Genomic DNA, 27,870 nt, shown 5'->3' on the forward strand with positions numbered 1-27,870 from the left:
GTTTACGTTATTGTTATAACTTATGCGAACTTTCGCGAATATATTTAAACGATTATCTCTTTCTATACGTGAGTCCACGTGTCCATCTGACCATACGTGAATTCTCCTCGCAACAAATACTTGTGGTATATCCAGCTGAGTTGGTGATCAAATTTGGTATGATATTTTTACCTAATTAATTAAATGACATCGAAAAGTTTGGAATTGGTAGTGATGGAGTCAACTTAGCATTTTGTAGGTAGGTACTATAGAATCTTGTTTATACTTTGAACGCAAAAAGTTGAATTTTCATAAAGAGCAATTGATTAGTTGTGACAAATTCAACCAAGTTCCAAACTCGTGTAAATAGGGATCGAATGAACTCATCCTTGAAACTTCAACTCACGATAAATAAAACAAAAATCAATTAAAGAAAAGTGCTAGAGTGTACAGTCATTTTGAAAATGCAAAAGCAAATACCGAATATTTCTTATTTTATGGCAGGGGACATCAAAATTAACAAAGAAGAGTAAGAACAACAATAACTTCAGTAAATGTCACAAGTGAGACTGCATAGGGTTGTTTAGCAGTGGCACTCGTGTGACGACACAAATCACTACCTCATAACTAAAATTAGCATGTAGCTCCAATTTTGGATAATAATATGGCCGCGAGTACCATTATCAAAATTATAAAATAATTAATAAATGAAATAGTAATTAATCTGATTGATTGCTTTGTAAATATTTTCTTGCTGTTTAACAACCTTAAACTACGACTGTTCTGTTCTTTTCGTAAATCTCTTAAACGCTATGTGTAAACCTAGTCTTGTGATTTAATGCACAATGATACTTATGCAACAAACTGTTCTTTTAAGATTCATTTTGGATTCGTTATATATTTATTTCTGACTTTACTGTTCTATTGTTCTCTAAACGATATTAAATTGACTTCTTTTTCATTTTGATACTAATATTACATAATTAGAAATATTAGTAGTTCTTTTCTTTTAGATTAAGATAATGCTAACGGACAATAGAAAAGCATTGGTAGATATGCTGCGTGCGAAACATACTGGTTACAAAAGGACGTATGCACCCCGCTAGACTCCACCACCACACATCCAACACAACCAGAATTTCAATCCACATAGTATCGTTTAATCACTTTTTTTAAAAGTGCTTTGTAAAAATTAATATGTGTACTTCTAATCTTTTATGAGTCAAGGCCGTTCAGTCTTCGTACCATGTCTGTAACATAAAGCAATTAAATTATGAAGTAGCTTGTTCTCTAACACAGGGAAAACACTTTTTACTGTCACTTAAAATCAGAAGAATTTCCCAATGGGTGTGGACGTTAAGGTCGAATTTAAAGGGTTTTTATTACTAAAATATACATTATTCTTGTACTTCACATTCAAATATTTTAAACTGACAGCAGTAGGAACAATACTACTACTACTACTACTACTACTACTACTACTACTACTAATAATAATAATAGTAATACTACTACTACTAATATTACTCATAATAATACATTATTATTATTATTATTTTTATTATTATTATTATTATATCTTTGCAGGGTGAAACAATGCACAGAGGCTGGCAAAGTCAGTCTAATTTCCATAACATTGTTTCACAACAACTATTTTAAAGACACTCTTGGACAATGTACACAAGTTATCATTTAGATAAAGAGGAAAGCAGCAATAAAGTTTACTGAACGCTGTATCATATGTTTTTGAAGCAATATGGCTGATGGCATGATACCTAATGAGTAAATTACATCATGCAATATTTACAGCTCGCTAAACAACCCTATTAGATACAAAAATGTCGTTTGTCACAATATGACATTTGCTGGCAACATCACTTGCTGTTAGTGCTATGCACACCTGTGAAAATTTAAAACAGAATTGATCATATTCATCGGTGACAGTGCTGTAGACGAAATAAATATCACAAACGATAAAAACTTCCCATGTGTCATCGAACAAGAATTCTGAAATCTAACGACAAGCATTTAAAAAGAGTCCGTTTCCATCCATTTCTAAGTTTCAGAAACCTTTGAACAAATACAGAGGTATGGATAGAAATATATTATTATTCCTCACAAAGCTGACGCACTGACGGGCTGATGTACGGACTTAAATAAACAAGAGTACGACAGACAATGGTCGATTGATCGCAATATCTCCACAGGATCTGACATACTGCCATAAATCCATAACAGAGAGAAACAATATACTGTTATTAAATACTCAGCAATAATCGTCGCAATTTATGGCGTTGAAAAAGTACATTGTTAACAGCAATGTCACGTTAATATTCTTACTAAGTCAACGCCTCTTTCAGAGTCGCCAGCTTTTGTAATAATACGACAATCAGGTACGAGAAAGACACAGCTAACTTCCTAAATTTCGATAAGTATCACTTTATGGCATGTACTGGTGTCAGATGGTAACATTCTCGGTAAATATATTTTCTACCTGCTCGAGAATCAAACTTATACATGCATGAAACAGGTGAAAAAGACCGATTGTTTAGTTATCTAGACAAAGAGTTTTGAGGAACTCCAGAGAGAGAGAGAGAGAGAGAGAGATCTTACCTCTGTCTTCGGCTGCAAATATAAAAGTGAAACATGAGTAGAGAGCTAAAATTAGAAGGATCAATTCTGACTTTTTATATTAAATGCTATTATTTTAGTATTCACATTTATCTGTTTTTTAGGGAAAATTCCAGCTATTCACGTAAATGTGTCTAGTTCTCATGTAAAGAAACGAAAACATTTCCTTCACAGATTTTTCATTTTATTTTGTTTTTAAAACTTTGCATGAACATTTATGATTTTAAAACAATCATTGCAGGTAAACGAAAATTTAATTTGATTCCAGTCTTAAGGAGTGTGATTTTTCTGTGAAAGCGAACTACGTTGTAACGCATTGACTTCGCGTTATCAAATAATCGGCCAGCATTGCGTAGGTTGAAACAAAGATAATGCAATATTTAAAATATTACTTTAATTCTTAACAAAGTGAGAAATATATGTAGAATACTTAAATATTATTACATGTTGATACATTGTCGCAAATTAGGACCCATCAAACCATGCGAATATTAGTAGCGTTGCATCTTTTTTTCTTTTTCTACGTTTGTTAACTTTTACCAACAAAAACAATGCAAAAACAAGAACGTAGGTCACAAGAACAATAAAATCATCGTCGTCTCCATCAAAAAGTATATAATGTTAAAACTAGCGATACAGAAGGAACGTTCAAAAAAGTAGTAGTAGCAGTAGTAGTAGTAGTAGTGGTAGCAGCAGTAGTAGAAGTAGCAGTAGTAGTAGTAGTAGAAACTGTAGTAGTACTGTAATAGAACTAGTTGACGCTCCGTCGAAGAAATTAATCAAATACGAATTTTAACCTCCAGACAACTACCATATGTAAACCAAAAATATTCACTTCAAGTTCGTACATATACAACTCTTTCGTGTAAATGAGGCACTTTTCCAAAGGCAACTGGCATACAGCTTCTTCTGAGAAACCGGAGATACAAGCAAGTTCAGACTGTAAAAGTTTGTCAATATAAATTAATTCTCGGAGCAGGAAATTCACATTCGTGTTTTTGACTATTCTCACGGCATGCATTTTCGTAACGTCAGCTGTACTCCAAAATTTGAATTTCACGAGTACAGGGCTTTACATGCCTTCAGTGTCCTTTGTGTAGAAATTTGTTATATTATTTACGCTTCTAGTAATTGATCATGATAGAATAATGATAATAGACGGTCTGCTGTGTGTACACGTTAGCCTATAAACTCGGAATAGAATTGAACCGTCCTGCTCCAATCCCTACTTCGGGTTTCAGCAAACGTTTTCACGCTTAAAATAAGGTATAACTTCTACAGCATAATTCTATTAAGGAAGAAAAAACTTCAAGGAGGGAGTATATTTGAAGAGTGATAACAGTACTTGGCTCAGGAGGAAGAGATTGCAACACAGATGAGGCCATAACTAAGTCAAACTTTTAAATAATCAAATATACGATCATAACACATGACTCAAACTTGGGCTTCACTAAGAACGAGCTAATTATGCGCTAAAGAAAGCTGATGTCTGTATCTGAGTATTGTATCAAAGTGTATATCCACCAACTGTTCTTTCAATATAATATGAAAGAAAAATGTGTGATAGTGTATTCGACTAAGTAAGATATGTTGACATAAAAGAAAATTTCGTATTCAGGAAGTTTTTACTTCGAGAATAAGACACAACTATATATATATATATATATATATATATATATATATATATATATATATATATATATATATATATATACACACACACACATACATATCCTTACATTTTGCATGAGAAATTTCAATAATATTGTTCATGTGTTGCTACGCTTCATGGTGTGTTCCAATATTAGTTATGCCTGAAACAAGAAAAACGAGCATTTTCTATATATTTAAAAAAATGGTGCCTAAAATATTCGACTTTCAACTGATTGCTACGACCCGCGTACAACCTTGACAGCGTATCATATGAAGAGAACAGGGCACGCGCTATAAACCAATTTAATCCGACAAGCCCAATCGTTGGATTAAACTGGAGCTTTTCCCGTGTTTCTTACCTATAAGGATTGTATTGTGGGTCAGATGAATTTTCAAGCTCTAACCATCCGTTTTTGTTTATTTTAACAAATTAACGCATGTCTATCAATTTTGGGTTATTTATGTATGTTTGCTCATACAGCTATCGAGCCTCTGCCAATGAATACGTTTTTGGTTTAAGCACTTTTAGCATGCATAATTATACACAACTAATAGTCTTCTAATACTTAACATTAAACGGGTGAAAGGAATTTCAGGGTATGGAAGACCCTAATTGTGTGGCAGAAATGATATGCATTATATTAATGTACAGTAGTAGTATATGGGGCCACCCTAGCGACAATGGGAATTAGCATTACAGAACCCCTTGGGCCACTCTAGCGACAAGGGAAATTTAACATGGAGAAAAACCCTGGGTCACTCTAGCGACAAAAGGGGAATTGAACATGGAAATTGAACATTGGAATGTCACCTGGGGATCAGTGGGAATTAAACATTGGTAACGTCATAGGTTTATAGGGTCAAAACCTTTTATAGGGTGAAATGTATTTGTAGGGACAAAGGGTTGATAGGGACAAACATAGACATACAGAAACAAACAAATACACATTGAAACACACAGAAAAGAGGACAGAAATATTCTAAAGAAAGACTCACAGATAGAATAGAGACTCGATAAAGAAAAGTCTGTTGTATGGGTTCAAAACATTTATTCAAGTACATATATACATGGGCTCTCTGGCCTGTGCTTTGGTCTAAGCACTATCCATTAAATACATAAACATTTGAACATAAAAGAAACATATTTACGAGTTGTTTAGTTATTGACTCTAGTAAACTAATGTTTAAAATTAACGTTCACTCCTTTCTAAAATCACTTCATATGCAACGAATTTACATTAAATGTTCGTTTATAAGAAAAAGTTAAAACAAAACAAGTAACAAACAATCAAATAAGAGAAAGTTCGTGTTTGTCTCTCTATCCGTTACACACGTTGTTTAAAATCTGGTCAGCTACCACTTGTGTCCCAGCATAGATGTTTCCGATCTCGTATTCCCTGTCAGTCGTAAATCTGCTGTTACGTCCATCGTGCTAGGTACACTTATCGGTAAGCAGATCAAGAGCAGTGATCGTCTTCTTCCCATGGAGGTACAACATATGCCATATGAATAGTCACTTTTCCATCGGTGATGTCAAATTTTTCTCTCACCGACCGCACGTCTTCAATAGCCCTCAAAAGTTTGGAAGAAGTTATTTCTGCAGGTGTGCTAAATCCGAGACATACAGGCGAGTTCAAACTGTCGTGATACATAGATAGGCTCAAACGACCTTCATCTTTGACTTGGCAATGACATTTGAGTTCCTCTAACAGTGAGTCAAGTAGATCCGTAATGAAACCTGATACTTCCTCGGCTGGAACGTCAGACGCAAAGTCTTTAAATTTCACCGTGTAGGTGTAAGTTGTCGTTCTAAATTTTCTCGAGGTCGCTGTCTGGGTCATTTGGATGCTAAAATACTTCTTTAGGTCTATTGAATCCTTTCCCTTCTTGAAATCACTTTGCTGTGACGGTATGGTGGTGAAAGAGGTCAATGATGTTTGTTCCTTCTCTTTTTTCTTCTGCGTAGAGTTATTCATCTTTCTCGTCGCTTGTCCTCGCAATGAAGTGTCGTTCTTGGAAGTCGTCCCTTTTTATACTGGGTGATATCAGCGTGTCCATAAGGTAAAGTTTTGTGGTCTGGAAGTTTCACTGGTTGCACGTAGTTTGTCATGGCATTAGTACATAACAACTAAGATGTGGTATTGCATTGGTGATGTGATCGTGAGGCATAGAATCACACCCGAGTTTCTCGTTGGACTTGAGTCTTACGCTCTATACTTGCTGTTTGAAAGGATTCATTTTTGTCGATTGGTCTTGGTAGTGACAATGAACTATTGGTCTTGGACGTTGTCCCTTTTTATATGCTGACCAATATCGATGTGACCGTACGGCAACGTAAAGTGATTGGGAAGTCTCACTCGCTTCTGGTACACGATTTGATAGCTTTTTCCAGGGGTCGACTGACGATGAGGTGAGTGGGTAAACGTACAATCTTGTTCGGTTGATGAGTGGTCACTTTAAAGTTTCCATCCTCTCCCGATTGCAAGGCTTCTTTCAATACCCCAAAGTTGACCACTCGACTGGTACGATAATTCAGAGTCAGTCCTTTCACTTTGCACTCCGTGTGCACTTCTCCTTGTTTGTCCCGGTATTGGTAGCCGTAATTTTTAGGACCGCCACTCGCGAAACTTAGAATCTTGTCGTCGGGGTGTTCGTCTGTCCAGGCTCCTAAACGGTTTTCTTCGATGTTAGGGTGTTGCTGACCCGGTCGATCGATGTAGATGCAACTGTCCGTGTCAAAGTACAGGACGCGTTCCCCTAACAGTTCTAAAGCTTCGTACAATTTTAAGCGAGCATGAGCTGTCACGTAAGCCGCAATGATGACATTTCCAAAAGGGTCGTCTTGTACAAAGTCCAGATCTTCTTCGTAATTGACCAAGATCAAATTCTCTCGAACGACGTCCACGTGTTTCATGTATTTGGTTTTGTCGTGAATCATCTGGAAGTAGCGGGAAGGTTCTGTCAAATATTCCGTCTTGGGTAAACACGGTCGTTGTGCCATTTTACCCCACAAGCAATTTAACATCACTTTGGCAAACGATCGCCTGCCTTCGTTTTTCTCGATGTGGTCTAAAGAGATGCCTTCTTGTTCATAGTATTTCTCTTTGAATTGTATTTGGTCTTCGGGAGTGTGACACCAGGAAGGATAGCCGCTGACTTTTTGTTTCAGTTTCAAAAAGGCATCCACGTAGTCAGCGAAAATGCCTTTCTGACTGGGATCACCCTTGTGGTATTGTTGTGTCTTGGGAAAGTGGCAAATTTCGTACACTTCTAACAGTGGTATCCCATGTGCAGAGCTTTGAACAATTCTACGCTGACCCAGGTTCCCGTCAAGGCACGTTCTTCCTGGGTGTGCTGACAAGGTTGGTCTTGGTTGCACGTTTCGGCACAAGTACGGCACAATGGAAACATCAGTTTGCCTTGACAATGGTGAGGTAAGACGGGATGGTATAGGTTCGTGGGAGGCAAAACTTTTACACTTGATCAAGCCTTCGTATTGTCGAATATTTTTCAGGTCGATGTGTTCCGTTAACAATTGCGGGTGCCCTACAGGAAAGCGACAATATTTGCACACGTAGGGATACAGCGAACACACGTCCAAGCATTTGATTTCTTCTCCTTTCTCTTCGTCGGCTTGGTACAGCAAACAGGTGGCATTGGTCCTTCCTCCGTACAAACTATCCCTCGGGTTCAGCGGGTCCATGAACTGGTAACTTTCCACGAGGCGTTTAAACTCGGGATCGGTTTTCATACGGTGATCGTACTCGTGTTCCCACATTTCCACCACTTGGTATCCTTCCTGTTCCAACTTTAGGCGCCGCTGACAAGTGTCCTGGTACAAGTCTTCAATGGTTCGTTGTAAAAACTGATTTTTAGTGCTACGATCAAGGTAACAGACGGGACATCCGTGAAATAAGCAACCGTTAAACTCGTACACGATCTTTGGGTTTTCTAAGTCTCAGCCATCTACCGAATACGTTCCGATGGTCTTTTCACCCCCTCCGTTGCGGGCATGCTGAATCCATTTGTTTTCCTTGTCGCACAAGTAATGTAACCAACGTAGGGCTTTGACCGAGTATTGACGTTTGACAAAGTTGGTCGTTTGAGGGCTGATGACAGCCACGGTGTTTTCAGGCATGAATTGTTGTCGATACACTAAGGAACACGCTTTGGCAATGGTGCAAGCTTCTTTCAAAGGATCGACCCCTCCGTGTTCCATGAACAGTTCTCGAAATTTTCCACAGCAACGCCGTAAAATGTCCACGTCGGAACGACAATACTTTAGCATTTCTTCCTGAAAGTCGAAAGGGTCCGAGGCGTGAGCCTGGTACCAAGCGTAGAAAGCTTCTCGTTGTTCGGTACGCATGTTGTCGGGGTCGTAATAGTGAGCCTCAGGTAAATTGGGTAGAACGGCTTGTTGATTGGCTTCCGTATTGAAAAAGTGTGGAAAGTACCCTTTAGCCATTTCTGTCATTCCAAACGTTTTAGGCATTCGACTCAAAGGCATGGCCAAATAGCTCATCGAATCTTTAAACTGTACTTGTCCCACTTGCATGAAAATGATTTTGGCTCCGTTCAAAGTCACTTTAGGACGTTCGGTGCCATGTTCCGTATAGTATCTGAGAAGAAACTGTCCATCGTATCCGGAGAAATTGTGAGCCATCACCGTGGCATGACGATGACAATCTCCGTAACGTTCGATGTCCTCTTGGCTGCACGTCTTGTCGATGGGGTCTAAGACCCATCGAGCGAAATCGGCTAGCGTGTTCGGTCCCCGAAAGATTTTTTCACGTCCTCCAGGAATCTTGCTGCAGTGAGGGCAATGACTGAAGATGGGTTCTTGAATGCACTTCTCGCACGCTCGATGAGCCACGCAGAAATTAGGAATGTGAATGCCAGTCTCTTGCATGCATTCGAAATCGAAAAAGATGAAATTGCTTTTCTTCTTGTGACCATCCTCTTTCTCTGGTTGGGGTTGGTATTTTTGCACGTAGCATTGGTGTTTCAAGTCCACGATGTGATGACAAATTTTTTTTCCCTGAACAAGTGTTCCTCCTAAGACGAACATTGTTACATTTTTTCCTGAACCCATGTTTTGACTTTAGAATTCAGAGTTAACCATAGGCAGGGTTATACAGTGCAATGTCGCTTGCTTCATTCTTGAAAAAGCCGTGTGATTGTCTTTTTTTTCTGAAAAACTGTAAATCTAATGTTAGAAGAAAAAAAATTCCGTGACATGTTGCAGTTCTAAAATAGGATAAAGTTAAGATACCAGAATTGTGCAAACTCAAGCTTTTAATTTATCCAAAGATTTACTGATGGAAGAAAAAAAATCGTTCTACAATTTTTTAGAGTGTAAACTTTTGAAAAAAATAAGATGACAAACGGAACAGTTCGCATAATTATGGCGACCACTGATCACAATTTTGGAGAGGTATCTTCAAACGGGAACATATTTCATTAGGGTATAAATCAAAACCAGAGAGAGAGAGAGAGAGAGAGAGAGAGAGAGAAAGCATGTATTCCTACTTTAAAAATATCACGACACGTACGTTTGTTTTTTTACGGTATATTTTCCTTATGAAAGTTTCAAAGAAACACTCATTCCACTTACAGAAGATAAGATAAGAATTCTTTATTTCAGACTACATAGTCTATACATCTAAATTAAAATACAGATATAAAGTAAAATCACTGAAAACATAAAAGAACATATAGAACATAACAATCACATCCATAGAAAAAATACACCCTTTAAAAAATATCACAAGAGTGAACTGAAGACGCATGTGATTAAAGAGTGACCACAGAAAAGTACATCCAAACAAGTCGTGATATATTTCGTAACATGACTAACATAATTTCCATGAGTCGCACATGGCGTGATCGTTTGTGTGTTAGTTTTATTGTTTGTGAAGTGACTAATGGTCAGGTACAGAAAAACGCGTCTGATCATCTCGCGGTGCGAATAACAAGTGAAACCAATTTGAAGCTAAGGCGGTGGAAAATATCGACTGACCAATGAAGTCACTTACAATGTGCAACACATTGTTTGGTTGTAAATTCAGGGCAAGTAGAGTAGCGACCAGCCGCAGAATAAAAAAAAAACAAAAAAAAACACGTCCGATCTTGTCACTGTGCGAAACGGTACTGAAGTCAATTCGAAACGAAAGCGGTAAGAAAATAAGTATAGCCAATGAATTCGTTTATGATGAGTGATGCATTGTTTTTTTCTTAGGTAGTGTGGCAAAATAATGCCAACGCAAGAGCGTTGTTACCATTGCAATGCAGACAGATTGGAGAGTGTAAACGTACAAACCCTTTGTTGCGTATTGTACCATTTCTTCTTGCCAGATCAAATACTAAACGGCCACAGTACTGGTTCGCGTTTTGAAACTGACAAACATTTTTAATCTTACTCAAACATTTTGACAAGCACACTCACATGAATAGAGACAGAAGTGTAAAATATCGGTTGGCCCAATGAAGTCACTTACAATGCGTAACACAATGTTTGGTTGTAAATTCAGAGGAAGTAGTGTAGCGACCAGCCGCAGAATAAAAAAAAGCAAAAAACACGTCCGATCTTGTCACTGTGCGAAAAGGTACTGAAGTCAATTCGAAGCGAAAGCGGTAAGAAAATATGTATAGCCAATGAAATCGTTTATGATGAGTGATGAATTGTTTTTTCTTAGGTAGTGTGGCAAAATAATGTCAACGCAAGAGCGTTGTTACCATTGCAGTGCAGACAGATTGGAGTGTAAATGTACAATCCCTTTGTTGCGTATTGTACCATTTCTTCTTGCCACATGAAAATATTAAACGGCCACAGTACTGGTTCGAGTTTTGAAACTGACAAACATTTTTAATCTTACTCAAACATTTTGTCAAGCACACTCACATCAACAGAGACAGATGTATTACAGTACCAGGTGTCAGTTTTTTGTTATTTTTTTCCCTTCAAGCTAGTGATTTTGGGGTTTGTATGAAGTAAAGAAACTAAAAGTACAGTGAACCTCAAGGATGATAACCTAAGCTGTCTATCCATTGATGTATGTATTTATATCAGAAGAATATGATCCTAAAACAAAAAGATATAAGGCAAGCATGATTAAAACGAAGAAAAAGACAGCAAATTGTAGTAACAAAGATATGTTTTCCTTCACGTCCGCGTAACTTAAAGTTTCAATCCCCTTGCAAGACAAACTTGGTACCTTTTGTAGAGCTTGAAATAAAAAACTGAACAAACTTAAACACTTTGCTATAGATACATGCATTTTCTTTTTTGCAGCAACAGACTAAACAACATAAATAAATTAAATCTTCTAGCAAAAAAGAAATACATCATAAAAATAGAATTAAAGATTAACGATGACTAACCAACAAAACCGAATTTAACAAAGGCAATGACATGTGTAGAAATGCCTCTCAGTTTGAGAAAGTATTTGGATGTCATATGCCATGTACCAACAACTTGAAAAAAAATGTATAAACAGAGAGAAACCTTAATTCAAAATTTAATTTTGTTCCAAATTGTTTTTTTTTTTAGGGAATATACCTAAGCACTAATAAAGGGTGGAACAGGGAAGATACACATAAAAGCTTTGATATTTCTGAAAAAAATGAGGTGATATTCCTACAGTTCTTAACCAGCTATATATGCTGGGACGGGTCTGTTGGATATCCACAAATAAAGAAGTACAGATTCTGGTCACGTTGCAAGTGTGTGGGTGTTTTGGAAAATGGTAAAACTTGGATACACTATTTTCTCGTGACACTTATAAAGTGAAGAGTCTGTACAACTGTCAGAAGCCAAAGTCATATAACTTTTGTACGGTTTGTAAAGATTTCCACTTTAGAAAATGTGAAGTATCACAAGTTATTATCACAAACAGAAATGGAACATAGGGGCTTGACAGTTGTTGTTTAGACACCTCCGCTCAACTTCACAACTTACTTGCTCTGTCTCATATTTTGATCTTAAGGAAAGATCATCTTTGTGCAGCAACAGTGGTAACAGCAGGAGGAGACGCCGTCACTGCTGTCGAAAAAGGGTAGTTCTTTTAAAAATGAGTTTAGTATATTTTTTAAAAATATCAGATGAAGAAACGTGTGTTAAAACAGGGTTCGTAGAATGTATTCAGCGACAAAGTAGAAGTGACTGAGAGAAGGAGACAACGTTGTCGAGTGGCGTAGTTTTCTGGAGTACGTACGTGTCCCAGCGACACAGTGCCGGCGTCTCTAGCTCTCTTGAAGACACCAACTGTCTGGGTTTTTTTCTTGCAACTTTTTTCTTTCGTGGTAGGGTTTGAATCGAAGGGTCATCAAGATGCATGAGGTGTTTAAGACACACCGCTGTCGTTGGGCTCCTATATGCTTGGCTTTCACTTGCCCTTGTGAAATATACCAAGTCATTGTGACAACAAGAGGTAGAGAGGGTATATATGGAGAGAATGAACTTGGTTAAATCATTTCTGAATCAGCAATCGAGATGAAACGATCGCACAATTTCAGTGAGAGAGAAGAAGAACGTAAGAGGCAGCGAAGTGACGTATCGCCTCACACACGAAAAGAAGTGTTCGCTCAAAACGAAGACATGAGCAAACCTGAACCAACACCTTCCACGTCTGCGACCAGACACAGAGAGCCCACTCCAAACCAAAGTCCACCAGTTAACCCTGAAAAGTACTATCACATTCGAGAGACGGAAAAGCGACCCTCTAGAAAATTTAGAACCACGACTTACACCTACACGGTGAAGTTTAAAGATTTCAAGTCCGACGTACCATTGGAGAAAGCAGAAGGGTTTATCACCGAGATGTGGGATTCTTTGCTCACCACACTAAAGCGACAATGTCAACCCAAAGAAGACGATTTCTTGAAACTATCCATAGATCACGACAGCTTGAAATCCCCTGTTTGGATCGAGTTTAGCAGACCCGCAGAACTAACCCCTTCCAAAGTCATGGACAAGATTCAACACGTACAACAATCTAATGCTCAGTTTGACATCACCGATGGTAAAGCCACACTGAAAATGGCCCACGTCTCTCCTCCTCAAGGGACTGGATGCAAAAAGGTCTTATTGGTGGACGACCTTCGCAACACCAAAACAAGTCTCGTCCGAATTAACAACCCTCAAGACCAGATGTGTTTAGCCCGTGCCATCGTGGTGGGACGAACCTATGCCAACAAGAACGACACGGTAGAATGGAAAAGAACCTGGAAAACTATTCAACGATCCGATCGAGCCAAACAACGAAATGAAGCAGAACTCCTGTTACAACAAGCCGGACTGTCCAAAGACACACCCTGTGGCATTCCTGAGATGCAAAAATTGCAAGATGCCCTAGCTCCACGATACACCTTGAAAGTGCACCCTCAAGAAGTGCGCGGACCTCTGTTGTTTCGAGGCCAAGACTTTAAGGACGGAAAATACCTTCATGTCTATTATCACGATGAACATTTCGATACCATTACCGCCATCCCCGGATTCCTGGGATACAGATATTACTGTGAGAAATGTGACCGTGGTTATAATAATCGAGAGCAACACAAACATTGTGGATCGAAATGCCGAGGATGTTTGGCCTCTCCACCCTGTCTGAGCGAAGGGCAAAAACCATTGCATTGTCCTGCTTATCTGCGCACGTTTGTCAGCCCTGCCTGTTACCAACAACATCTGAAGACGCAAGGTTCACAGCAGAAATGTGCTTGTCAACTGCTGAGATTGTGCCTTACGTGTGGACAAGGCATACGTACCAATAGTACCAAGGCACACGTATGTTCAGGAAAAAAAAATGTCACATTTGTCATCACATCGTGGACTTGAAACACCAATGCTACGTGCAAAAATACCAACCCCAACCAGAGAAAGAGGATGGTCACAAGAAGAAAAGCAATTTCATCTTTTTCGATTTCGAATGCATGCAAGAGACTGGCATTCACATTCCTAATTTCTGCGTGGCTCATCGAGCGTGCGAGAAGTGCATTCAAGAACCTATCTTCAGTCATTGCCCTCACTGCAGCAAGATTCCTGGAGGACGTGAAAAAATCTTTCGGGGGCCGAACACGCTAGCCGATTTCGCTCGATGGGTCTTAGACCCCATCGACAAGACGTGGAGCCAAGAGGACATCGAACGTTACGGAGATTGTCATCGTCATGCCACGGTGATGGCTCACAATTTCTCCGGATACGATGGACAGTTTCTTCTCAGATACTATACGGAACATGGCACCGAACGTCCTAAAGTGACTTTGAACGGAGCCAAAAGCATTTTCATGCAAGTGGGACAAGTACAGTTTAAAGATTCGATGAGCTATTTGGCCATGCCTTTGAGTCGAATGCCTAAAACGTTTGGAATGACAGAAATGGCTAAAGGGTACTTTACACACTTTTTCAATACGGAAGCCAATCAACACGCCGTTCTACCCCATTTACCTGAGGCTCACTATTACGACCCCGACAACATGCGTACCGAACAACGAGAAGCTTTCTACGCTTGGTACCAGGCTCACGCCTCGGACCCTTTCGACTTTCAGGAAGAAATGCTAAAGTATTGTCGTTCCGACGTGGACATTTTACGGCGTTGCTGTGGAAAATTTCGAGAACTGTTCATGGAACACGGAGGGGTCGATCCTTTGAAAGAAGCTTGCACCATTGCCAAAGCGTGTTCCTTAGTGTATCGACAACGATTCATGCCTGAAAACACCGTGGCTGTCATCAGCCTTCAAACGACCAACTTTGTCAAACGTCAATACTCGGTCAAAGCCCTACGTTGGTTACATTACTTGTGCGACAAGGAAAACAAATGGATTCAGCATGCCAGCAACGGAGGGGGTGAAAAGACCATCGGAACGTATTCGGTAGATGGCTGGGACTTAGAAAACCCAAAGATCGTGTACGAGTTTAACGGTTGCTTATTTCACGGATGTCCTGTCTGTTACCCTGATCGTAGCACTAAAAATCAGTTTTTACAACGAACCCTGGAAGACTTGTACCAGGACACTTGTCAGCGGCGCCTAAAGTTGGAACAGGAAGGATACCAAGTGGTGGAAATGTGGGAACACGAGTACGATCACCGTATGAAAACCGATCCCGAGTTTAAACGCCTCGTGGAAAGTTACCAGTTCATGGACCCGCTGAACCCGAGGGATAGTTTGTACGGAGGAAGGACCAATGCCACCTGTTTGCTGTACCAAGCCGACGAAGAGAAAGGAGAAGAAATCAAATACTTGGACGTGTGTTCGCTGTATCCCTACGTGTGCAAATATTGTCGCTTTCCTGTAGGGCACCCGCAATTGTTAACGGAACACATCGACCTGAAAAACATTCGACAATACGAAGGCTTGATCAAGTGTAAAGTTTTGCCTCCCACGAACCTATACCATCCCGTCTTACCTCACCATTGTCAAGGCAAACTGATGTTTCCATTGTGCCGTACTTGTGCCGAAACGTGCAACCAAGACCAACCTTGTCAGCACACCCAGGAAGAACGTGCCTTGACGGGAACCTGGGTCAGCGTAGAATTGTTCAAAGCTCTGGACATGGGATACCAACTGTTAGAAGTGTACGAAATTTGCCACTTTCCCAAGACACAACAATACCACAAGGGTGATCCCAGTCAGAAAGGCATTTTCGCTGACTACGTGGATGCCTTTTTGAAACTGAAACAAAAAGCCAGCGGCTATCCTTCCTGGTGTCACACTCCCGAAGACCAAATACAATTCAAAGAGAAATACTATGAACAAGAAGGCATCTCTTTAGACCACATCGAGAAAAACGAAGGCAGGCGATCGTTTGCCAAAGTGATGTTAAATTGCTTGTGGGGTAAAATGGCACAACGACCGTGTTTACCCAAGACGGAATATTTGACAGAACCTTCCCGCTACTTCCAGATGATTCACGACAAAACCAAATACATAAAACACGTGGACGTCGTTCGAGAGAATTTGATCTTGGTCAATTACGAAGAAGATCTGGACTTTGTACAAGACGACCCTTTTGGAAATGTCATCATTGCGGCTTACGTGACAGCTCATGCTCGCTTAAAATTGTACGAAGCTTTAGAACTGTTAGGGGAACGCGTCCTGTACTTTGACACGGACAGTTGCATCTACATCGATCGACCGGGTCAGCAACACCCTAACATCGAAGAAAACCGTTTAGGAGCCTGGACAGACGAACACCCCGACGACAAGATTCTAAGTTTCGCGAGTGGCGGTCCTAAAAATTACGGCTACCAATACCGGGACAAACAAGGAGAAGTGCACACGGAGTGCAAAGTGAAAGGACTGACTCTGAATTATCGTACCAGTCGAGTGGTCAACTTTGGGGTATTGAAAGAAGCCTTGCAATCGGGAGAGGATGGAAACTTTAAAGTGACCACTCACCAACCGAACAAGATTGTACGTTTACCCACTCACCACATCGTCAGTCGACCCCTGGAAAAAATCTATCAAATCGTGTACCAGAAGCGAGTGAGACTTCCCAATCACTTTACGTCGCCGTACGGTCACATCGATATTGGTCAGCATATAAAAAGGGACAACGTCCAAGACCAATAGTTCATTGTCACTACCAGGACCAATCGACAAAAATGAATCCTTTCAAACAGCAAGTATAGAGCGTAAGACTCAAGTCCAACGAGAAACTCGGGTGTGATTCTATGCCTCACGATCACATCACCAATGCAATACCACATCTTAGTTGTTATGTACTAATGCCATGACAAACTACGTGCAACCAGTGAAACTTCCAGACCACAAAACTTTACCTTATGGACATGCTGATATCACCCAGTATAAAAAGGGACGACTTCCAAGAACGACACTTCATTGCGAGGACAAGCGACGAGAAAGATGAATAACTCTACGCAGAAGAAAAAAGAGAAGGAACAAACATCATTGACCTCTTTCACCACCATACCGTCACAGCAAAGTGCGTTCAAGAAGGGAAAGGATTCAATAGACCTAAAGAAGTATTTTAGCATCCAAATGACCCAGACAGCGACCTCGAGAAAATTTAGAACGACAACTTACACCTACACGGTGAAATTTAAAGACTTTGCGTCTGACGTTCCAGCCGAGGAAGTATCAGGTTTCATTACGGATCTACTTGACTCACTGTTAGAGGAACTCAAATGTCATTGCCAAGTCAAAGATGAAGGTCGTTTGAGCCTATCTATGTATCACGACAGTTTGAACTCGCCTGTATGTCTCGGATTTAGCACACCTGCAGAAATAACTTCTTCCAAACTTTTGAGGGCTATTGAAGACGTGCGGTCGGTGAGAGAAAAATTTGACATCACCGATGGAAAAGTGACTATTCATATGGCATATGTTGTACCTCCATGGGAAGAAGACGATCACTGCTCTTGATCTGCTTACCGATAAGTGTACCTAGCACGATGGACGTAACAGCAGATTTACGACTGACAGGGAATACGAGATCGGAAACATCTATGCTGGGACACAAGTGGTAGCTGACCAGATTTTAAACAACGTGTGTAACGGATAGAGAGACAAACACGAACTTTCTCTTATTTGATTGTTTGTTACTTGTTTTGTTTTAACTTTTTCTTATAAACGAACATTTAATGTAAATTCGTTGCATATGAAGTGATTTTAGAAAGGAGTGAACGTTAATTTTAAACATTAGTTTACTAGAGTCAATAACTAAACAACTCGTAAATATGTTTCTTTTATGTTCAAATGTTTATGTATTTAATGGATAGCGCTTAGACCAAAGCACAGGCCAGAGAGCCCATGTATATATGTACTTGAATAAATGTTTTGAACCCATACAACAGACTTTTCTTTATCGAGTCTCTATTCTATCTGTGAGTCTTTCTTTAGAATATTTCTGTCCTCTTTTCTATGTGTTTCAATGTGTATTTGTTTGTTTCTGTATGTCTATGTTTGTCCCTATCAACCCTTTGTCCCTACAAATACATTTCACCCTATAAAAGGTTTTGACCCTATAAACCTATGACGTTACCAATGTTTAATTCCCACTGATCCCCAGGTGACATTCCCATGTTCAGTTTCCATGTTCAATTCCCCTTGTCGCTAGAGTGACCCAGGGTTTTCTCCATGTTAAATTTCCCTTGTCGCTAGAGTGGCCCAAGGGGTTCTGTAATGCTAATTCCCATTGTCGCTAGGGTGGCCCCATATACTGCTTACAGTTTTTCAAACATAAAATATCTTGCTTAACAATGCATGCTGAAAAAATTCATGAAACATCGTTAAATCCTGTATCTGTTCTTGCAATCGAAATATACAAGTTTTTAGATGATTTTCGAAGTACATCGCATTATCACTCTGTCCAGCTTTCAGAGGCAATTCATTATAGGTTGCCAGGCGAAAGAACGTGGTATATTGTGTAAAATTCTGCAGATAAATTCAGAGAGGGTAAAAACTGTAACCTTTCCACTGTCCAAAGCTGAGAGGTCATTAACTACCCTAAAAGGGGAGTTTCTGAACTGTGGCGAGGACGGTATGCAGAATATAAATAGATATAATAACTACTCAGATTCAGATGAAATACAATTAGGGACAGAATTTGTTATAAAGAGTTTTGACAAGAATGAGAAGTTAGAAACAGGAAGGTATTTTAAATTGTTAGGATCAAACTTGTGTTTCTTCAACACATTGGCAGATTTGAAAAATTGTGTTAATACAGAGGATGAAAGTCATGCGTTAATAAGCGGTAGCGAAAGCAATATTGAATCTGAGCACTTTCGCAACAGTGATGTCGAAACCGGATCAATTTCACCTGATTGTACATAAGAAATCGGTTGAGACAGGCTATATGTTGGCTTTGAAATGCTGTATGATTTTTAAATGGTTTGCATTTTGTCATGGAATAAATTTGTGAACATATCAGGAAGGTCGACTGGAGAGATTTCATTGAAATTAGTGTACATTTGTTCCTTTCCTTAGCATCTTGGTAATATGGACAAGCGATTTACGACAGCTCCGGTGGCCTAACAGGTTAGAGCGCCCGCTTTACTTGAATTATGTTTGAGCCCCGGCCGAATTATACCAAAGACTTTATAAATGGTAATAGCAGCTGCCTCGCTTGGCGTTCAGCATTAAGAGGTTAGTGTTAGGACTGGTCGGCCTGGTGTCAGGGTAATGTGACTGGGTGGGACATGATGCTATATGTATGCAGCATGATGCCCTAGTGCTTGATGTTATTATAATCGGCCGCACTGCAGACATCGTAGTGATATGACTGAGAAGAACTGTTACAAATATGTTAAAGAATCCAAATCACACACACACACACACACACACACACACAGATACACACAGCTTTTTGCATGAACAGCTTTCAGTGATCTGAATACTGAAGTCGGTGCATTTCGCTGGATGAACTATGTGACATTCTTCTTAGGGGCTTTATAGATTTCGTTAATAATTTTAAGACCTGAAGAAAGCCAAAACCTCTCTTAGAGCAATGGAACCAAGGGTCCTGACGCCACTATACCATGATGAACATTTATGAATGGATGGCTTACACTGGGTTGCTGGGTTACTGAGGCATGTTGTTCAAGTAATGAACGCAATCAACTATCAAGTTATTCAGCTGTGGGACGCAAACATGTTCTTACGTGTTCTTGGATATCAAGCATCAGTTCCGTTATAATTACCACATGGAGGTTTCTCTTAATAGCAAACAAAGATGGATGATTTGGGACTGATACATCAAGATGGCATATAAGGCGGAAGTGATTCAATGTAAGTTTGTGGGACACCAAATGAAGACTATGAATATTATCTTGAGGCATATGAAACCTCCAGTCGGAAAAGGTGACCATGTTTATGGGTGGCTTGGCTAAAAAAAACTGTTTGACTTTTAAAACGTGAATGCAGAACAAAAGTTCTGAAATGCACGGGTTTTCTGGACAGTGAAAACAAAAGTTGAAATCTCCAAAAATAATCAGAATACCCCTGTTGACTTTCTATATTTAACTATGTAAGGATATTGCTCCAAAACTATAGATTTGGCAGCAGAAAGGAACGCACCCTTGTTTCATTGCGAGGGTGGTTTTAACCTGTTCAAACGATGCTTGATCGAAGTTGAAGGTTACGTCGTCGTTGAGACGTGGAGTGTGTAGTATGAAGTTCTTTGCAATTACAGCAATTCCACGTCCTCGGCAGTGACATGGGAACAACTTAATTGAGTATCTTCTGTTGTTAGATCCGCGTACTTCAGGTCATCGCCTGATGAATTTAGGCATGTTTCTGTCAGGAAAAAGATGCCGATATCCTGATGATAGATAAAGTTAACTATATATTTGGGCTTTTCCTGTGATCGTACTGTGATCCTTGAAAAATGCGACGTGTAGTTGTTGCTCGTACTTAAAGGGTAACAACTGAGGAGGAATTTGAATAAAATTGACGGCGGAGTTTTCAAATAGCCGTGAAGGAAATGGAAAAGATTAGATAACTATAAGTTTGTATCATATTCTACGCTGACCAGATTTGCAACCTTTTTCTCGCTGCCGTTCTCATTAAAGTGAAGATGAAGTTAGTCCATGGTCATTTAGCCTAGTGCACAGTATAGTATGGAGGGCCGAGACGTAGTTATGTAATGCAATTGTTATATCATAGCCTAATCGGTTAAAACAACCAGTATCTCGTGACTACGACAATGTTCAACAACAATGGCGGTTGTAGCAGTGAGGTAAGAAGAATGAGAAAAAAGCTATTAGTTCTCGTTTTCGAAACAAACATAAATAAAAACAGATTACAATATAACAGCCAATATATGATGACAACAATTATGTAGACGAATACATTAATGAAACACATGTACGGTGAAAAACAGCACAAAACTCGAGAGGAGCTGCCTCAAGCCTGTTAAGCGAAAGCGACCATTTTCCTTCTCAAAATTTGACGAAAGCAACTTTGAAAAAAAATTAACTTGTCTTTTTGATGTGCACAATATTTCAATAGCGAACGATGGATGACATTGTTTGATGACATTTCATTAAAATAAAACGTTTAAAATCCCAATCGGAGTCTATAATTTCGTCTTCCTATGCAATTTCCAGTATTGCATGCATCTGCCCAATGAAGCTCTGCTGAAAGGTTATAATAGACAAATTATTTAACGTGATGAAATCACCAATATGCCTGTTTTAAATACTAGGCTTTAGAACTTATTTACATAGTCAACTGAACACTCAGTTCAAAATCATAATGTCTGAAGCGCTTATATTAGTTCGATATGACTTTATATATTGATGGGTAATAATTCTTATTGCAAAATTGTTTTAAAAATCTCTCAGTGATTCGCATTACAAAGTACATTAAGTAGAGAAAACGTGACTTTGCAGTTGAAAATAGAATCCGTTGATTATTTAAAAGCCGAGATATAAATACATATACGTTTTTGTTCAAATGAAAGGTTTCAATACAGTACGTTAACTGCATTTTTATATATTTATATTCAATTGTAATTTGCAGGTCTTTATGTTTTTAAGTAAAGAATTTTATTATAGTCAATTTTAGCTATATGTCAGATTCTTGTCAGGTTAGCCAAAATCGGTCATCATACACATAACTAACCCTTTCACTCACATCAGTGTCTGATATAATACCCAATCATTAACACACAGGTTCATATCCTTGTTTCCAAGGACATTACGATATGTATTACGGCCATTACAAAATCCTCAGATGTCATCCAAATGTAAGTTTTGAATGCATTCTATGCACGAAGGGTTGAAGCGAACTTTTAATGATTTCAAGGTATTTAAAGATCTCAAACGATTCTCCAATATATTAAAACAAAAACTCATTTATGTCTGAAAACTCTGTACAGTAAAGCCAACATACGGGTCCTGACACACAGTTTCGATCCTCCACTGTATATCCTGAAATTTCCCTCACTAATTTAATGATATAACTGGGTTTCATGCGTGAGAAGATTCCCAGTCGTCATAAGACGTAGCAAAGTGTCTTGTTTGAATAAGCAACAAGTAACAAGAACGATGATTTCGACGTGAAATCGTAGGAAAATATTTGCCATGTTGGATATAAAGCGTTACAAAAAAAAGGAAAGAGGAATGGAATAATGTCGCTATAAAAAATAGACACAACAACGGAAATACGGAAGAAAACCACTCAGGTATAAGGAAAGATTTTGTGGAAAGCACATATAAATAGGGAAAAGAAATGCAGAGTATACACATGTACTCACTGTATTAACAAGGAAATGACAAAACATAGACAGTGCTTGCCATTGATTCTACAGTTTTGTTTTCGACGACGTCTTTTGTTTTAATAATTGCTGTGGTTATTGTAAGTTAATTGTGTGGGATATTATTTGTGCCTGGAACGTTACGTATATTCTCTGATGTAATGCATCTGTCACTGTCTGTCTGCCAGTCTCCATGCCTAAAAGCATTCGTTTGGGTCAGTTTAACAAGCATTATGTGAGGATTAGAGTTATTTGCTTTTGGTTATTAAAAAGTCGTTATGGTTATCTTCTCGATGAATTACTACTTTAGTTTCATTTCTCTCGTTCGTTTGTTAGTGTCGCTGGCCTTGTCGAGTGAAACTACACGCGCACTGTATGAGGAGTGGCGCTGCAGGTGGAGCTGTATTTTTAGTTCTAAAACATGGAAGTTAGAGCACAGGTGTTAGGTTCTATCTTATATGTTATTCCAAATTAAGCTTTATAAAGCGGTCTTCTCATCAAAGACACTTTAAGCGGCCCATAAAACAATGCTAAAAAATCCGCAACTGGAATGTTATGGTTCTGCCGTATCAAATATTGTATATACGGTAATATCCACATTAGTGAAAGCGAGACTGTTTAAGCAGAAACATTGTAAACCTTCTCATCGAAATCGATTTATATGGGCCGTAAAACCTAACCCGAGTAAACTATGTGACATCAAAAATTAATTTCCATTTGACATCTAGTGCTGAAGAAATGATATTATCTATGTCGAATGGTCTATTGATTTGGAAAGACATTTGCTCTTTGAATTATAATTTGTTGTTGTTGTTGTTGTAGGGTTTAACGCCATTTTTCAGCACACGATAGGCTATACATGGTGGCCAGTATTATTGGTGGAGGAAGAACCCGGGAAATCCGCGTAAAGAACCACCAACGCTCGAGAAGCAACTGGCAAGCTTTCTCACATACCCACATTGGCCGAATCCGAGATTCGAACCTACGCAGAGAATTATAATTTGTAAAATACTACTTTCAAATGATTTTTACGCGCAACAATTGAAAGCTGAAGCGTCTGAACCAAAATAAACCAAATCATTTACTCTTCTTTCAACTGTGAACTATTTCCGCCAAAATAAAAACTATGTGATAAAGATAATTTCAAATGGTAATGCTTTAAATTAAACTTATGAAACTCGTTGAATAATTTGCAGCTTTTGCTAGTTTCTAAAGTTCAATAATAATTCATTACCTGTTTGAGATCCTTTAATAATAATAATAATAATAATAATAATAGTAAACTATTCCACACAAAACAAAGACCTAGATATCAATAGAAATCAGTCTTAAAAGTAAGAAATGACATGCGCAACACGAGTTTCTATAATATTGCACCGAAAATCAGAAAAAGGATCAAACCGGAACTGAGCACACGACGTGTTACAAGAGGTCATATAGTGTACTGTAGAAAAATAGGAGGAGATTATATACATCAAGGTTTTTAGAGTAGCACGTAAAGTATAACACGCTTAAGACCAAAACTATCAAGAATCTAATATCTAAAGTGTACAAAGGTTACTACTACTACTACTACTAATAATAATACTACTACTACTACCAATAATAATAATAATAATAATAATAATAATAATAATCTTACCGTCATGTAATAAAAGACAACAGCATTTTTGCCGTTGTCCTTGTCAGTGGCATGAATTTCTGAGAAGACCAGTAATCGAGCATTCGTTCCGTTCATTTTATTCTGAAAATGGGCAGAGGGAGCTAAAGTTTGGGTTCCATTCACCAAAAATGGGTAAATCTTTTTACGAGCACACAATAAGACTGACAGTATAAAGTATGTGATGAAAAAATTAAACAAAATTCTTACCTTATCGCTTGAATTTTTAAAAATGCATTATATTATTCAAAGACGTATCCTAAAGCAGTGCACTTATATAATTATAAGTAGTTATTTTGACGAGAAGAATTATTATCAATACCAACACCTTTCAATGTATGCGCTCAGATTAGTCTAATGTTCTATTTGTATCCCTCTGTGATCCATAATTACCATGCTACTGTATGTTTTTTGTTATGTGTTGTCTGTTTTTGCCATGAATACCATGTGTATGAATATTGTGGTTGCGAATGTTTTAATAGATATCCTTGTAATACGTGCCAGGTAAATAGTAATTGACACAGCCATTAAAACTTTAAAGTATTAAATGTAATACAGAGTTTTATTTTTATAATTTACTGACTTTGTTGACTGATTAAGCCTAGATTTTACCTCATCTATATCAAAGGTATACGAAGGCTTGTCAAACTGTGGGATTTCGTCACAAACGTCCAAAATGTATAGACGAACGTTTGCGTTAACCTGTGAATAAAACAAGATAAATATCAAAGAAGCAACTTGACAAATTCTTAATATTCTGTGAATGGTGCATCCTTTAAACAAAATGTATTCTTCGATTGAGCATTTGTCCAAAATTAAATTTTCAAGAGTTTATTAGCAAATTTCAGAATGTATCTCCAATTGAGATATAACTGGGTGTATTTTGACAATAACTATATGATTATTAACTAAATGTGTAAGTTACAAACGTTAAATGTAATTTTAACTGATCTGTTTCATCTACAAAATACGTACGCTTGCATACATGCATGCACGTACATATGTACGTACATACGTATGTATGTATGTGTGTATGCGTGTGTGCGTGCGTATTTATCTGTGTGTATTGCTACGAGTATATACTCTTAAAATAAGTAACAGAAAAGAGTGAAAGACAACAAGCTTTGTAAAATGTTTACAAATAATTTATTTCCCTTGAATACAAAGTGAAAATGAGAAGAAGAAAAAAAGAACTTATGGTATTGTGAATTAAATCCCAAAATAATAATAAATTATAGACACAAGTCCTAAAAATGTTAAGTCCTGAATGACACTTAATACAAGTCCAGAATAAATCCAAAACGTGACGGCGATGATGTGACCGTTATAGCTCCTAGTGTGTTGATGTGCCAACAGTCTTTGTTGAATCACAGAAAAATAATTCCAGAATTGAATACACTAAAATTTCCAGTGAATGTCTCTATCCAAGAATTTTTTCAGAGCACTATTGTATTTCCAGAGAAAATAATGATTTGAATTCAATAATTTGAAGAAATCCAATTCAACCCAGCTGCACACAACATAATATAAAATTTCAAGGTGCTAGATCTTAAAGCAACTGATAAAATCGCCTCATTTACACGATATATAATTTTATACTTGACATCAGGCTACAATTAGCATTTTGTTATATAAAAAACCTATTACCTAATGGAAAATAACCTTCTAGAATGGTCCTGATGTTTACAAAACAATAATCAGGATTATGTATAATTCACTTAGGAAATTCCTAATCCTTGACCCAAATAAACATATTCCCTTCTACTAATAATAATATTTATTTTAAACCCATTCATACAGAGAATAATTTAGCTAAGTACTTGTTGTTTACAGCTAATAAAATAAAAGAAAAGTCAATTTTAGCCAAGCAGAAATGAATTCAAATTTTGGACAAGATCAAGTCCAACATACAATGTTACATTATAATGGCATGTAAAGATATTAAACAAAATATTGTATGTATGTATGTATGCATGTATGCATGCATGCATGCATGTATGTATGTATGTATGTATGTATGTATGTATGTATGTATGTATGTATTTATGTGCGTGTTTTTTTATTTTTAACGTAGTTTTAACAATTTTTCCGTCATATCGCTACGATGTATATAGTGTGGCAGTTTATAGTGATATCTAACACTGTGGCACCATGCCGCAGACATGTAGCATCATGTTGTTGAATAACTTATACGTGATATACATACCATGGTACATAGACGTATGCATATAGAGGGTGTGTGTGTGTGTGTGTGTGTGTTACTGGGTTAATATCAAGTCCATACCGTATTGCCTCTGCTGTCTATTACAGAAAATTTCAGTTCTATTCCTCCTTCGTGCTGAAAGAAACATAGTCATTAAGGTTTTATAAATATTTTGAACGCCAGTGCATCAATCGGAACAAAATGCAGGGACACAATAGTTCATGTACTGTGTCCATGACAGAGCCACGATCTCAGCCTCATTTAGAATATTAGGCAGGAGCTGAAAAACAATGTCAAACACTCTCGAAATTTAATATACTCTAAACTATCTGAAAACCTACAGTATTCATACTTGAAATACTTTCTGTTTTATAGTGAGAGACTATATTTGACCATGCTCAAGTGTCGCAGACAGGTCCTGACTATTAAGAGCCATATACTAAAATACTGAAGATACATAGGCACATTAACGTAATCATCTGAAGTCAGTGGTTGCAACATGACTGTTTTTCATGGCAGATATCTTGAAACCTGAAAGAGTGATGTCATATGCATGTAGATTATTACACCAGTTGACTTTACTTATAGTTACAAGAAATGGCGAAATAATATCTTACTATGTTTTTTGTCTGAGATACCGGAGAATAGTCAGAACACTATATAGTGGGTTCCGTTGAAACAAAAGCACATCAATTGCCTGTTTATGCGCTGTACATTTGTAGTTACATGCTCAAATAATGTATTGTCACGATTCTAACAGTAAAAAAGAGGCACAAAATGGAAATCCGATATGGATACATCCAGGAAAAGAAAGCAATGTAACACTTACTGATTCTCTGTCAAGCTCTGTCCTCAAAGTCACATTTGCCTTCGCCACACTTTGATTACTGAACTGTATGATGTTGACGTAGGTATTTGTGTCTGTGGAGGCTTTGAAGGTCATAACGTTATTTTGGTCAGTGTCTATCGCTTCCATTGTGAATAACTGTGTACCTTATAGCATAAAAAATAACTCAGTTATATTGTATGGAAACCAATTCCTATCATATATATAATATATCGTCGTAAGATATTTCCTGATGTCCCCAGTTTATTTCCCTCCTAGTTTGCTAAACTTTACATATATAGATGATCCCAATGCCAACCCATTCATGTAGTGAAGGAACACAGCACTACATTATCGTTTGTATTTTTGTGTTCTAAGAATTCGCAAAATTAGTTATTAGCGGAATTGCTTATTACTGGTGTGTGATAAAATTCGGTTTTCATGTACATCATATCAATCATCGAACATCACCTAATCCTGAAGGTGTTATTGGAAATTCGGGTTAATATTTGTATGATATTATAACCTTAAAGTATAAATTATCTCTTGAATATTTCAGGTCTTTATGGAGGTTTAAATATTTAATATCATTGACAGTTAATTTATATAACTGAAAATACAACTGCCGTTTGGATTGCAACTTCATGTTAAAATGGTATTCTATTACGAATCTTGTAATTGAGAGGATTTTTTTATTCGTGCTT

At 37.9% G+C, this 27,870-nt stretch overlaps 1 protein-coding gene across 1 annotated transcript in view; it reads right to left on the reverse strand.

Annotated features, from left to right (window-relative positions):
- Positions 1-1,818: 1,818 nt before the first annotated feature.
- The window catches only part of LOC149802974 (protocadherin beta-16-like), a 43,778-nt gene continuing 17,726 nt past the window's right edge, over positions 1,819-27,870 (reverse strand). The window contains exons 4-8 of the mRNA XM_089951329.1: positions 27,170-27,333; positions 26,422-26,475; positions 24,750-24,839; positions 24,120-24,221; positions 1,819-2,604 (exon numbers count right to left, since the gene is read on the reverse strand). Coding sequence (XP_089807455.1) covers positions 2,536-2,604; positions 24,120-24,221; positions 24,750-24,839; positions 26,422-26,475; positions 27,170-27,333 — 479 coding nt within the window. The 3' untranslated portion in view covers positions 1,819-2,535. The remainder of the gene's footprint in view (positions 2,605-24,119; positions 24,222-24,749; positions 24,840-26,421; positions 26,476-27,169; positions 27,334-27,870) is intronic.

The sequence above is a fragment of the Sinohyriopsis cumingii genome, chromosome 3 (genome assembly GCF_028554795.1).
Source record: "Sinohyriopsis cumingii isolate HCF-2022 chromosome 3, ASM2855479v2, whole genome shotgun sequence".
Classification (NCBI taxonomy): Eukaryota; Metazoa; Mollusca; class Bivalvia; order Unionida; family Unionidae; genus Sinohyriopsis; species Sinohyriopsis cumingii.